At 49.9% G+C, this 14288-nt stretch overlaps 1 protein-coding gene across 2 annotated transcripts in view; it reads right to left on the reverse strand.

The window, feature by feature from the left end:
• Nucleotides 1–5949: 5949 nt before the first annotated feature.
• The window catches only part of GMEB1 (glucocorticoid modulatory element binding protein 1), a 37725-nt gene continuing 29386 nt past the window's right edge, over nucleotides 5950–14288 (reverse strand). For both annotated transcript variants that reach the window (XM_031962455.1, XM_031962454.1), the window contains exons 6-10: nucleotides 13928–14085; nucleotides 13326–13457; nucleotides 12504–12641; nucleotides 12000–12122; nucleotides 5950–8103 (exon numbers count right to left, since the gene is read on the reverse strand). In XM_031962455.1, the coding sequence (XP_031818315.1) occupies nucleotides 7403–8103; nucleotides 12000–12122; nucleotides 12504–12641; nucleotides 13326–13457; nucleotides 13928–14085 (1252 nt within the window). In that variant the 3' untranslated portion in view covers nucleotides 5950–7402. The remainder of the gene's footprint in view (nucleotides 8104–11999; nucleotides 12123–12503; nucleotides 12642–13325; nucleotides 13458–13927; nucleotides 14086–14288) is intronic.

A 14288-nucleotide genomic window follows, 5' to 3' on the forward strand; every position in this document is an offset into this window, starting at 1 on the left:
CAGAACTCCCCAGCCCCTGTCTAAGAGGGAGGGCTGAGCAATATTTGTTTGAAAAGAAGTTCCCCACAGAAATGATTTTACAATTCTGGATCCACTGCTAAAAAATACAAACCTGGGGCAGCGGATGGAGCACCAGCCCTGAAGTCAGGAGGACCTGAGTTCTAATCTGACCTCAGTCAGACACTTAACACTTTCTGGCTGTGTGACCCTGGGCAAGTCACTTAACCCCAATTGCCTCAGCCAAAAAAAAAAAAAATCTGTTTTTTAGTTTTATTGGTAAATAAAAAAATAGGCCTGAAAACACCTCAGAAAGGTTCCACCTGGAGGCTGAGACCAAGCTCCTTCTGCAATGAGCCTTAGTCAGTGCCAGAAAGGGAAGTAAATGGAAACACAGACCTGAAGTCAGGAAGTTTAAACCCAGGCTCAGATGCTGACTAGCTGTGGGATTTGGGGCAAATCACTTAAAACTGTTTGCTTCAATATCCCCCTCTAGAAAATGAGAATAGGAAGAATTTTATCTCCCAGGGTTGTTGTGAGAGTGAATGAGATAATAAATGAATAATGCAGTGCCTAGCACATATTAAGCAATATATGCTAACTACCATTATTATTAATTATAATTATTTTATGCTATTTATATTATATTTTATTTTTACAAAAATATATCAAATATTTTTCCTAAATATACATTTTATATTTTATGAATATATATTATTTAATACATTTTTCTATTTTATAAAATATATTACATTTTATTAAATCTGTAAAATGTTATATTTTATTAAAGATATAAAGTATAGTTTATAAAATATATTACCTTTTATAAAAATATGTAAAATATATTTTATATTTATATTATTATTAAATATAAAATTGGCTAAGAAAGGTTTCTTAAACTTTTCCACTCTTTTTGCCTGAGAAATTTTCATTTGACCTTGGGTAGATAGGTATATAAAAACAGGTACACAAATCAAACATTTACTGATAATCATAATTTTGCGACTTCCACATTCAGCTACAAGACCGCACATGGGGTCATGAACCACAGTTTAAGAAGCTAGGGGCTAATGTGCCAGACCTCAAAGAAGAAAGAATGGATCCTAAGGTGGGATTCGAATCCAGGACCCCACGACTTGGAGCACCATAGTGTCTATTATACTTTGTTAGATGAGATGAGCTTTCTGCCTGGTGGGGAGGGGGCCTGAATTCTCACCTTGCTGGCACTTGCCCCTTCTGCGGGCCCTGCCCAGCAGCCTGGAGAAGGGCAGGGCGAGGGAATCATACATCCTTGGGTGGGTGGGTGAGATTCAAGTTCCAGGCATTAAGCTATTGTGTAGCATTTGGGATTTTTTTTCAAATTTAATTTAATTTGCAAAGCAAGATCCACCTGCTCATGGTTCATGTCCCCCTCCAACCCCCCCCCAGTTAAAAAAGCAAGGACGTTGTGATTTGAGCCTTGGGGGATGGGAAATCCAGGTCCTCATCTCCCCCGGGGCCTGCTCGCCTCCATCCCAGGCAGGGTCCCCATGGGGATGCTGTAGCCACGGCCCCCCAAAGGCCCAGGAGAATGGGCTCAGGCACCCGGTTCTTGGCGGCAGCCGGTGGCTGGGTATCAGAACGGATGTGATTTTATCAGTGGCGATGGCGTTCGGGAGCCATCGCCATCTGCCTGCCTGCTGCCGCTGAAGCCTCCTACATATGTTGTTCCCTCCTGTGGGAAGCGGAGCTCTTGGAGAGAAGGGGCCGTCTCCAGGACTTAGCAAAAGGCCTTACAATTCACTCTAACTCAGAATCTGGAGAGGGTCTGAGGTTACGGCCCTGATGGCAACTTCACACTGCCGCTCAGGGACGACTGCATCTCAGTTACACAGTCAATTAAGTGGGCTTTTGTGCAGGGCTCTGGAACCCTGCCATCCCTAGGGACCCACTTAGAAACGGCTTCTCAGCAACATTGAGGGATGTCTCTTCTGCTGCAATCTGAGCCCAGCGCCTGCACGCTTGGTTCTAGCTCTGGGAGAGCTCCTCGAGCCTGAGGGGAGGAGTTCAAATCCTGCCTCAGACACTTAGCCAACTCCCTCCGGACGAGCCCTTCCCCTCAGTTTCCTCACCTGTAAAATGGGATACTAATAGCATTTACCTACAGGGGTTGCTGTGAGGATCAAATGAGATGCTTCTAGTGTGGTGCACAGTGGGCGCTTAGCAAACCCTCATCCCTCTCACTTGGGTGGTGAGTGGCATCTGAGGCCCACTTTAGACCCTAGCATGTCCTACTGGAGACCTCTGCAGCCGCCCTGTGAGGTGCCATAGGTAGCAATGACCCCTCTCACCGACGAGGAAGTCCAGGGACTGGGATGCTGGCGCGACTCCGGGTGCCAAGGACATGCCAGCGGAAGCAGCTGCGTGCCAGCCAGTCCAGGGCGCCTCCTCATGCACAAACGAAGCAGGATGTGGCTGGAGCGTGTCCGAGGGGGACTTTCACCCATTTCCAGACATCCTAAATTCTGTCAGGACGGTGAATTTCTCGTTAGTCTTTGTGATTCCTACAGCTTCTTGTCTAATGCAGAGCCCCAGCCAATGCTTGGAGCGAGGAGTGGAGTAGGGGGAGCTGGTGGGAGTCCGTCCACCTGTTCATTATATAATCAAGAGGAAGATCCAAGAACCTAAATCGGGGAATGCTATCTTTAGGCCCTAATCTTAAGCTATAGTTTGGTTAAGTGAACAGAGAAGGGCAGGAGATCTAGCTGGGAGGCAGCGGCAAAGTGGCAGAAGGGCTGAATTTGGAGCCACAAGCCTGGCAGCTGGGAGCATCAGGCCAGGAGACAAGACCTGACTCTCTAGCCAGCACTTACTGCTGTATGATCCTGGGCAAGCCCTCCAATCCTGTCTGCCTCAGTTTCCTTAACTGTAAAATGGAAGGCAAGAATAGCACCTACTCACTCCAGAGTTGTGAGGATCAAGTGAGATGATCATTGTAAAGATTTGGATCCTACTTATTTTGTAGCAACTCTCTAATGCACTCACCAGGTAGCATAATAAATTGTTATTGTGTCCCAAAAGACAAGAACCTACATCCACAAATATATACATACATATAGAGAAACATCTATTCTGTCTTGTCCTAATATTTGTCAAATGTGAGGATACAATGATCTTGATAATTGCAAAGGCCTAACTCAAACTTCACTAATGCACGAGTCAGCTAGCCAAGTAAATTATTTGTTTGGGTCTTAATCTTCTGTGAGGTCCCAAAAAGGCAAGACCCTACATACATACACACATCTATACAAAGAGATAGAAACAGAAATGGAGATATTCCATCTTTGACATATGGAAAATTAGGCATTAGAATTTACCTAAGGACATTCCCAGAGAAAGGAAGGTGGTTCTAGGCTTGGGAGAATGAGCTCCTGCCAACAGAGACCCCAGAAGGAAGGTTGTAAACATTCTAGGAGAATCTTCATTACCCAGCTCCACCTTGGTCCCTTGGGAAAGGGAAGAGCTCTGGAATGTGTGTTGCCTAAAACTAGGTTCCAGGTTGTGGAAAGTTTCTGAGACCAAACAGATGATCCAGGTAAAGGGGACACTGGATGCTTGTGACTCTCACCATTTGTAAGGAAGGAGATGAGGGTGCAGCTGGGAGGGATGTCCAAGAGACTAGCCCACAGCACGATGTCCACCCTGAAGGGCCATTTCCCTTGCCCCACTTCCTCCTCCCTCCCTAATTTTTCAAGCTCAGGTTTTTCTGTGCTGTCCCCCTCCCCTGCTTTTCCAGGTGAAACCCAAAAGATGACATAGGACCAGAGATTATCTTTGTAGCTCAACTCTAACTGCCCTGACCCCCCAAAAATAATTAACTCATTCATTTTCAGAGGGGCTCTGGATGTCATCTTCCCAAGCTTCTTAGAGAATGGAAGTCTCTGAAGGAGAAGCCCTTTGAGAGGTCAAAGAGCACTCGGCTCCCCCCAAAGAAGGCTATCTGGGGTGCAATATCTTCCTTCATTCGTTTCTCCAATCTCCTCACCTGACAGCGAGGTTTACCAAGAGTAACTAAAGAAGCTCCTTCATTTCCCACTCTGCAGCTTTCCGGGGGGACTTCATGATTTTCAGAAACTTTTTTGCAAGAGGAATTTAGCTATTAATCTCACACTCCTCAGATAATTTCCCACCAGACCCCCAGATGTCTCCTCCTTTTACCCCTCACTTAGATGGTATAGGGGGACTTTTTTTAGGATGGGGGGAGTAGACAGCAATCAGGGTTAAGTGACTTGTCCAAGGTCACACAGCTGTCTCTGAGGTGGAACTTGAACTCGGCTCCCTGACCTCGGCACTTGGCAGAGACCCTGGCAGTTTGCTGACTCTTGAGCCCTGCCCTCCTTGGCACGCTGTGTTCCCAGAGATTGTCCCATTGCATGCCCCCATCTTGCCTATTTTGCCATAAACACTGTAGCCAAAGCCAGAGCACCACTGAGCTGGGGCCTTAAGGGCCGTCCACCCCCATTTTACAGGGGAGACCCCAGAGGACTGAGTGGTGAGCAGGGCTACTTTTGGTTACTGGTGCCTGGTACCCAGCAAGCATTTGTATGCTTTATCATGCTTTTCTCCGCCTTTAGCGCCCTGCTCGGCGCTCAGCAAGCACTTCACACATTCGAGCACCTTTCCGTCCTGTGCCGGACACCTAGGAACAGCGTCCAAGTTTCCTTCTTTTCTTGCATCAATGCACTCAGCTGCTTAGAAGGGAGAGGGCAAGTCTGCTCAGCCCTTAGCTAGGAAGCAGCCCGGCCTTGGCAACAAACAGACTGGTTATGAAGGGCAAGCCAAAGGTGGGAAAGCAGCGAAGCTCTATTTTCGCCAGGGGAACAACTCTGCTAGTGAAGAAAAATGGATTCCACCCCTGGCTAGCGATCTTTCACCCAGGAAAAGCCCAACAGGTTCACCACGAACAACAGTACGTGAGGAGGATGCTTTTTTCACTCAAGGAGAGATTTTAGAGTTGAAAAAAACTTCAAAGATGAATTAATCTAATCCAGCTTGGACTAGAGACCCTGATTGTTTGAAACCAGGTCCTCTCGACTGCAGGGCTGCCTCTTTCTGACTCAAACTGTGTTCCAGGGGAGCTGGAAAACATTCAGAGGAAACTGAGGTCTGTCTGTGACACAATTAGGGAGAGAAATCTCCAGGCCTGGCAGGTAGGTGGTCGTGGGGCAGGTAGGTTGTCCTGGGTTTGGAATGGCGAGGATTCGCGTCTGGAGTGTTGCTCAGATTTTATATGTATAAAATTAAAATCTAACTTCTCAAGAGTTGTGAGAGATTATAAAGCACGTTACCTCGGTGCTCCATCAATATTATTTAGAACATGGATGTGGTTTAGACTACAAAGTAAAGGTCTATCCTAGCAATCTGACATGTTACCAAAGTGCTAAATTCAGTAGAGGGCCGGAGTTCAAATCTCAGCTCTGATGTGAGCTTCAGTTGCCTCAGCTGCAAAATGTTGGATTGAACTAGACTGTCATAATGTCCACAGTCCCTTCCAGCTTGAAAGAGGGCATTGTTCTGTGTACCAAGGGAGCCAACCTGCTGCTGATGCTTCATTCTTCTGAAAAAAGTGTCTTGGGGAACTTAGAAAGCCAGAGCCCAAACCTTGGTGCAGGCAGAAGCCTCACCTGCTGGCCTTGGAGGCCAGTTTTTTCTTCCCTTTAGCATCTGCAGGGAGGGCTGAGGGGAAGGAAAGGTTCCAGGCCAGAAACTGGGATTTCCTTAGCCCAGGAGAATCTCCGTAACTAAAGGACTGCCCAGGGGCCCACAAGCCCTCTGCCCAGCCCAGGGCCTCCCCATTCCTCTCCCTAGGTCAAGCAGCTGCTCCTGCAACCCCTGTCAACTGACAACTTCTCCAGCTTCCAAGTAGGTGCCCTCCAGAGACAAGAAACCATGGGTCAAATTTTCCTTTTAATAAAATATATCCCATTCCCCCAATCCTGCCTTCTTCCCTCTGGCAAGTGTGGGGGGCTCCTCTCGGTCTGGAATCCAGCAGGTCCCCTACATCTCCTGCACCCCAACACCAACCAGCTTCCTTATGCCTTCTGCCCCTCCCCAAATCTAAAGGCAAGAGGAAGCCAAAAGGGAAAAGAGACAAGAGTTGCCCCATGTTCTAAACCCCTTAGAGAGAAAAAAGGGAAACCGAACAAAACCCCCAGACACATTATTATTGACATTCCCGGTACATTTCCTATTATATGTCACAGACAATGCTTCTTTCCTGGGGAGTCCAGCTCTCGCAGGAGGAGACAGCGGCTTGGTGCCCACCAAAAGGGCCGGGTTACAGCATCAGTTTCTGCCCAGACCCAAGGCTGCTACCAGCTCAGTATCTTGCAGCAACAGCAGCATCCAAAGTAAACGAAATAATGAGGGGATATGGTGGAAGGGGCAAACAGGGCGGGGGGTCCTGCAGTTCTTATCCGAAGCCTGGAAAGGTTTCCAGCAGACGGCCACCTGGGGTTTAGGGATGGTGATAAGGATCAGAGGAAGCACCAAGAACTGAGTGGCTGTTTTAGATTCCAAAGCCAAAAAAAAGGGGGGGAACGCTTCCAAGTCAGAGCAGCAGCTGATCTGGAGAATTCTCTTGCTCCTGGAGTTACACAATGAGAAGAAATGATGGCTTCAGAGCACGGGCTCACAAGGGAAAGGGTGAAATCATCCCCAGATCAACCAGCACCATAGGGAGGAGAGCTCTGCAGAGCGGGGAAGGGAGGGAGGACCAGAGTCTGACGATTGGGACTTCTTCCCTGGAGGCTCCAAAGCCTCCAGCCAGGGGCAGTGGGGAGGATCTACCTGGGGACCACACTGCCTTGAAAAAGCCCTGTGTCCGCTCTCCCCACCAAAGCCCTTCCCACAGGCTGTGGCCCTCTGGGAGCCTGGGGAGCAAGGGCCCTTCCTTCCCGCATCCTTGTTGAAGGATGCCCACCCCGTCTTCCTCTGCCAGCCTTCCCTTGGCCCTCAGGGGCCCACTCTTCCCCCCAGGAGCAAAGGCCCCATTCTGGGCGGCACAAACACTCCCACAGAGCAGCCTGGGCAGTGCCTCCTGGACGGGGGTCCTGGTCACCCTGCTGGCCGGCGCGTCTAAATGAAAACTCTCTAGGCGGCAGCAAGGCGGGCCGCAGAGCGGTCTCCTCCCTTCCCTCAAGAAGGGCAATCGATTTTGTCCACCTTACCTGGCGGGGGAGGGGGGAGACAGGGGACCAGCACGTTCAGTCACATTACTGAGATTTTTCTTCCTTTTTTTTTTAAATTGGAAAAACAAAACAAAACAAAAAAGAATCCTATGTGGAAATGAGCAGGACAGTGGTAAAAATGAACAAACCATTAAAATCCCAAACAAAGAATGAGTCTCCTGGCCCCCGGCCCCCAGTTAATCCTCCAGGACCACAATCTCCACATTGTGCACTTGGTGCTGGTGCTCCTCGATCTCCGCCACCACCTTCTCCTCAGTCCTCAGCTCAGTCTCCAGGATGAGGGCCTTGCCCTCGGGCTCCTCGGCCTCCGGGTCAGGGGCCGGGTCAATCTCGATGATGGTCTGCCCGTCCTCTGAAGTGCTCTCCACGGCCTGGATGGCCGAGGTCAGGCCGGACTCCATGGCCACCAGCTCCACGGGGCTCACCACCGTGGCCATGTTGCCCAGGGCACCCCCGTCCTGCATGGCGGCCGAGCTTAGCAGCGCCAGGCTGGAGGAGGGGTGAATGGTCACTGCATCGGGGGAGCTAGTCTTGGCGGAGGAGACGACGGTGGCGTAGCGGAAGAGCTGGGAGCCGGAAGGCAGCGTGTGCACAGTCACGGGGCTGGAGCCCTGGCTGAGGGTGGCCATGGGGAGGTTGCCCATGGAGAAGGACTGGCCCACGGGAGCTATGGCGATGGGCGAGATGACGGTGAACTGAGGCTGCTGGACAGGGGGCGAGGGGCTCAGGACGGTGGTGGAGGCGGGGCGCTGGAGGCGGGGCCTCTTGGGTGGCTTGGGGTTGTTCATGGGCATCAGGACCACGTTCTGCACAGTCTGCGCCTTCAGTCTGTGCTCCTGGGCCTGTTTCTTCTGCTCCTCCAACTGGCGTTCCAGGTCTACAAGGAAAACACAATTTTCATTTAAAGAGCAGGAAAGCCTCTTCAGATTTTTAATGATATTTTCAAAAGATGTTAATATTTATCAACAGCAACATGACAGAAGCAGTGTGGTGTGCCGGAGAGTGTTAGAATGGAGTCCACAAGTCCTGGGTGAAAATCTCACCTTTGACTCTTAGGACCATAAACTTAGCCCCTCATGGGCAGCAGCCCACCAGGTGATTGCAGACCCCCGACCTGCTTGCTGAGCCAAGTCCTGTACCTGAGGACCCCCGTGGGAAATACACATTCTATTCTCCCAGGACATACCCACTTCTAGACTTCCATTTTTCCTTCCCAGAGTTTGGGCCTGCTCCACACATCCTGAACAAAAGCAGCCCAAAGAGCAGAGCATGGGGTGGGGACCTCATTCAGAGAGACACAAGTCTAAGGAAGGAGTTTCCTGTGCCAAGTATGGCCCCAAAAAGGGCTCTGCCACATGCTGACTACCACTCTGACTGCTGCCACTGACTACCCTGTCCAGTGAATTACAGTTGTCCCTAGGCATGGAGAAATCACAGGGCTCCCTGCCCCAATGCCCCATGCCCGTACATGTGAACACTTGTACAAATTAAGGAGGCAATGCATGTACACACAGGACTATTCTCATCCTGGGGCCTGGATCCATCACCTGACAGAGTACCCAGGCCAGGGTCACGCCGTCTCTGACTCCCAGTCGCTCAGTCTGTCCACCCCCCGGAGTCCTGGAATCCAGGGGAGCAGTTTTGTATGGGAGCTTTTTCTTTCTTAACCAAGAGTTCCTCCTTCCTCCCGGCTTCAGACTAAGAGACCTGTAAGGCTGGCCCCTGCCCCCCCCCCCCCCCCCCTCGGCCTGGGTTCCTGCCATCTCCCCATCAGCAGCTGCTGAACAGGAGCCCAGTCCTTCTGGATTCACAGTCCTCTCCTCAAGGAGGAATAATATGGATTTAAAGTTGCTGCTCTCTCCTGGCAGAAAAGGCACCCCCTAGACATGCTGCCTCTCCCGGGGCCAAGAATGGGACACACATGCAGCAATGCCCTGATTTTTACCCCATCGCCTTTCTTGCTGTTAGGTAGCATAATGGCTAAGGTCCTGGCTCAGATGAAAGAAGAACTGAAATCAAATCCGGCCTTAGAGACTAGCTATGTGATCTTGGGCAAGTCTTCTCATAGCCTCAGTTTTCTCATCTATAAAATGGGGATAAAAACAGCCCCATCCCACCAGGCTGTTGTGGGAATCAAATGAAATTATGCAAAGGGGTTTGCAAGACTTTAAGTACCACATGGATGCCAGATACTCTTCTTCTGGTCTTTAGCTAAGTAGCGGAACAAAGGAGATTCAAATCTGTCAACTTAGTGACTGGTTTTATACTCACAGGGCAGTGGTAGGCTGTGACTAGTTTACCAATGATGACTTAGAAGAACACACTAGGACACTTCCTTGGCTGACAGCCTTACTAAACGGGTAACTTGGGAGAAAGTCAGACACAGTTCAACAAAATTTTAGCAAAGCATTTTGATAAAATATCTCATGCAATTCTTGAAGAAAAGACAGAGGGATGTGAGTATACAATAGAACACTGGCCAAATGGTCAAGACTCAATAAAGTCAAGAACTTATTGAATATTAAACACCTGATGTTAATTTGGAAGGTGATACCCAGTATGATGCCCCAGATTTGGTCTTGTGCTGTATAACAATTATCAATTACTAAGAGACAGGATACTAAATTTACAGAAGACATAAAGCTGAAAAGGAAAGAGTTAGCTAGCCAACCCACTGGATAAATGGATCAATCAGTTGGGCTGATATGAGTCAAGATGGGAACAGATCTTGATGGGTAAGAATTTTAGGCTGGATTGAATAAAATGAAATTATAAGAATAAGGATAAAATCTTATACTTGTACTTACACTTCAAAAAAAAAAAAAACTTCCCAAGTAAAAGATGCAGAAGGGGCTAAATAGCACTGGGTTTGAAAATTACTTAGGGGTCTTAGTGGACTAGAAACTCAATATGAGTTAAGATTGTGACACAGCAGCCAGCAAAGCTAACAGTTCTCAGACTGCCCCCTGAGAGGTGTAGAATGCTCTCCGGTGTTATGACAGGTCCAGGACTGTGTTCAGCCCCACAGCTGGAATGACACTGGGATGTCAGAGAGGATTTGGGAAGACAACCAGGATGGGGGAAAATCTCAAGTTCCTGTTAACTAAGGATCAGATGGAAAAAGGAAGATTACATGGTGGCAATGCTAAACTATGTGAAGAGCTCTTGTACAGAAGAGAGTAAATTTGTTCTGCAGGGCTCCAGAAGTAAAAACAGAAGCAGTAGGAGGAAGCTCCAAAATGGCAAACTTAAATTCAGTAGAAGGAAAAACTGTACTTAGATGGCTGCCTTGGAAGCAGTGGGGAGAGAGAGGGCCTGTCCTAAAACCGCAGGTTTCCCAAGTCTCTCTGTGGCAAGAGAATCCCTCGTGTCTCCCGTGTGCTCTGGGCTCAGCCCGTCGCTGCTCCTGGACCCTTCCAGGCCGCCTCTCACACTCAGTGTCCAAAGCACAGTCCCTCGTCTTCCTCCCCATGACTTCCTCAGAGGCAGGCAGCTGCCAAATCTCTGCAGTCTCGCTCCTGAGCCACTGTGCTCATGCCAGCCTTATCACCTCCTACCCAGGTCATGGCTGTGCCCTTGCACCAGCTTCTCAAGTCCATCCTCCACACAGATGCCATGGGGATTTTTCTTAATGAAGCAGAGAGCTCTCCCTGTCCCTCCCCATTCTGGTATTTCCTTGCCTCTAAGAGAAGAGACCAATTCTCCCCTGGCTCTGAGAGCCTCCTGACCAGGCACTAGTCACTCGCCCATCCTGTGATCCAGCTGAGCCCTGCTGCGGGAACCCATCTCCAGGCCCTGGACCATCTCTCATCCTGCACCGCACACTCTTGTCATGGTTCTTCTGCTCCTTCTCTGGCTCAGATTTAAATCTGATTTAACATGGATTTAAAGTCAAGAAGCATATGTGCCATGCACTGTGCAAAGTGCTAGTTAGATAAACAAAGGCAAAAACAAGGTGAGTTTTCAAGGAGCTCACATATTCCCACTGTTCCTTATTACCAGAGATAAAACAACATGGGCAAGTCAAAAGAAAGGGTCAGCTCTGGTGGACAACAGTCCAAGGAGCCTAAGTCTTCTGCCAAAGGGGTGGCTTTCTGGGGCCCTCTGGGGGACCCCTGGCTGTGGTGAAGGGTCCAGACTGGAGTCAGAAGGAAAGGCCTGGCTTCTGGCTGGATCTCTCAGCCTTTCCGGGTCTCCAGTTTACTCACAAGATGCTATGTGTCCTGGGTGTACTACACTGGCTGTTGGGAAGGAAATGCTCCCTCAAGCTGAAAGGGCACTGTCGATGGAAATGAATTTTACTATGGAGGCCCATGCCACTTTTACTTCCATTTCTGTTGGCACATCCACGGGCTCCTCCTGGAACTGCAGATGAAGAAGCACTGAGATGCAGGGGAGCTCAGAGGCCATCTGCTCCGTCCTCTCTCCCTGTCGCAGATCCAGAACACCCCACTCTACCCACAGCACTGTCCAGCTTTCGCCTGCCCACCTTCAATAGGGGGAACCTATTTGCTTTTGAAGCAGCTCATTCCACTTTGCTTGGCTATCACAATTTCTAAATCAATCTTCATTATCACTTTTGGACAGCTCTCATTGTTATATAATTTTTCCCCTTATACAAAACCTTGCTAGGATACTTTCTGATATGACTTTGGGTAAAAAGGTCTCCCCTTTCCTCCTGGGCCAATGACAAGATCTTGTGTTGGTCCCTGCGAGGACTGAAGGGGCAGGGAAGTCTAAAATCTATCAGAGGAAAAAAAGGTACACTGTCACCTGTCAGAGTGTAGAGAAAGTGTTCTTCTCCTTGCTCTGTCTGGCTCCTCCTGTTGTCCAAAACCCTCTTGACTGTGTCCATAAGGCCAAAGGTGTGGGCTACATTGTTGAGGACAGCGGCATCTGGAAGAAGAGCCCACAGGGGTGAGGGCAGGAGGTGGGCGCTTCCCTCTTTACCCTCTGGGGCTTTGCCTGCCACCTCCAGGCCAGCCTCCCCCCCTGCTGCCCCAACCTCCCTGTCCCATGCTTTAGATCATCTGCTACCCCTGCCTTTCAAATCTGCAAAAATCCCTCTTCCCAAGAGTGTGACCCCATAGGACCTTTCTGATCTTAGTTTCCTCATTTGTAAATGAAGGTAAAATAGCACCTGCCTCAGAGGACTCCGGAGGAGCTCCAAAGGATAATGGGTGTGCAGTGGGTGTTGTGAAAAGGTGAGCTATTCTTAGGCTCATTGTTAATTTTATAATAAATCTGTTAATTGCCCAGGTCACGTTTTTGGCTCACCTGTAATCTGAAAGGGGGCCTGAAGGAGCCTCTGCTGAACACCCTTGAGCAGCTCCTCAATCTCCTTCTGAATGTTGCAGACCACCTCCTCCATGAGCCCCACATCAGCTATGCCCTTCCAGAACATCAGGGTGTCCTCTGGCACAAGGAGGAAGAGGGAATTTGGAGAACGGACAGCATGGCTAGTGCTCTGTGTGGTGGCTGGGGCCAGGGAGCTGTCTCCTCAGAACAGCTGCCCAGGGGTGGGGGTGGGGGTGGGGGTGGTCAGAGCGAGGCCCATCATACTGGAGGGGGGGAGCAACCCCGTCCCCAGTGTTTTGCACGCTGCCTCTGAAAATGATATCCAGGCTGTCCAGAAAGGCACCTGTTTGCATCCCCCTCGATGATCCTTCTGGAGTTCAGGGGAAAGCTGGCTTTTGAAATGTGCATGGGGGAATGACGGAGAGAAAGAGACCCGGAGAGAGAGAAGAGAGGGGAAAAAAGGCAAGAGAGGGCAGAGGGAGATGGAGAAGGGAGAGAAGGAGAGAGACAGACATACAGAGACAGAGAGGGAGAAGGACAGACAGACAGACAGACAAGACAGACAGAAAGACACACACACACACACACACATACACACACACACAAAAAGAGAGAGACAGAGATGGAGAGCATAAAGACAAGGTAAGAAGTTGAGAAGAGAGGGAAAGAGAGAGGTAGGGGAGAGAGAGAGACTTGAGACTGTAACTCTCAGTAATCATGACAAGCATCACAAATGGGCCAGGGGTCCGAGAGGAGGGGATGATGGGCAGACTCAGTTGCCCAAGGCCTCCTCACAGGTACCTGAAATTTCCTCGGGGTCCTTCTTCAGCCCTTCCTCCGTGGCCATGGTGACGGCTGCGGTGAGAGCCGAGTTCCACTCCAGTCCTGCCTCATCCATGTTCTCCTCTGAAATGGCGATCTGTGTGACTCCGCCTGCCCAAGGGTCATCAGAGGGAGAGCTCAGGGGGTCTGTGGCACAGGGGGCACCGAGTTCTCGCTGCCAGCCACCATGAGGGTCACAGGGAAGCTGTGGCCAGAGCTGGATTTCTGGAGTCCAGCCTGGGCAGCCTGTATTCACTCCCATAGTCTGACACCAAGAAAACCAACGAACACCTGACAGTCAAGTCTCGAGTAAGATCCAGTAAAGGGACAAACAGATCCATAACTGCTGAGGGGGTAGACTCACAAAAGGGGCACAAAAGCCCCAGAGAGCCAAAGGAGGCCCTCATCAGGATGAGAAGGGGTCTGTTTCCCAGGGGGTCTCCTTCCTACCCCCGCTGAGGGCACTTGTAGCTGGGGACCTGTTAAAAGGATGGCACTGGAGCGAGTGAATGAGGGAGGGGGAGAAGCAAGAGGACTACAGAAAGACAAAGGATGTGTTCAGGTGGTGTCCTACCCCCTACCATCAGCCGAAGCGGGCGTCTGCACCACGCCTGTCTGCTGCCCTGGCACGGGCGCGCGGGCACTGCTGATCAGGAGGTCAAATTTGGTGCTTCTGCAGGTATTGGAGCAAACCTTGTCATGTTGGTAAAAGTCTATCTGCCCAGAGTCCATCATTTTCCTGAATGGAGGGAAAATATACAAAAATCTCAGACACGTCTGGATTCTACATCCAGGGCTCCCTCCCCAGCTAAAACAAAGCTGCCAAGCACCATCCAAAATTTCTCAGCTTACAGAAAATCTTCATGAGCTTATTACTATTCATAGCCCCACACACACAGAACCCCTCTTTCTTGGAGCAGTAACAGACTGCCCTGGTCTGCT

The sequence above is a fragment of the Sarcophilus harrisii genome, chromosome 3, assembly GCF_902635505.1.
Source record: "Sarcophilus harrisii chromosome 3, mSarHar1.11, whole genome shotgun sequence".
Classification (NCBI taxonomy): domain Eukaryota; kingdom Metazoa; phylum Chordata; class Mammalia; order Dasyuromorphia; family Dasyuridae; genus Sarcophilus; species Sarcophilus harrisii.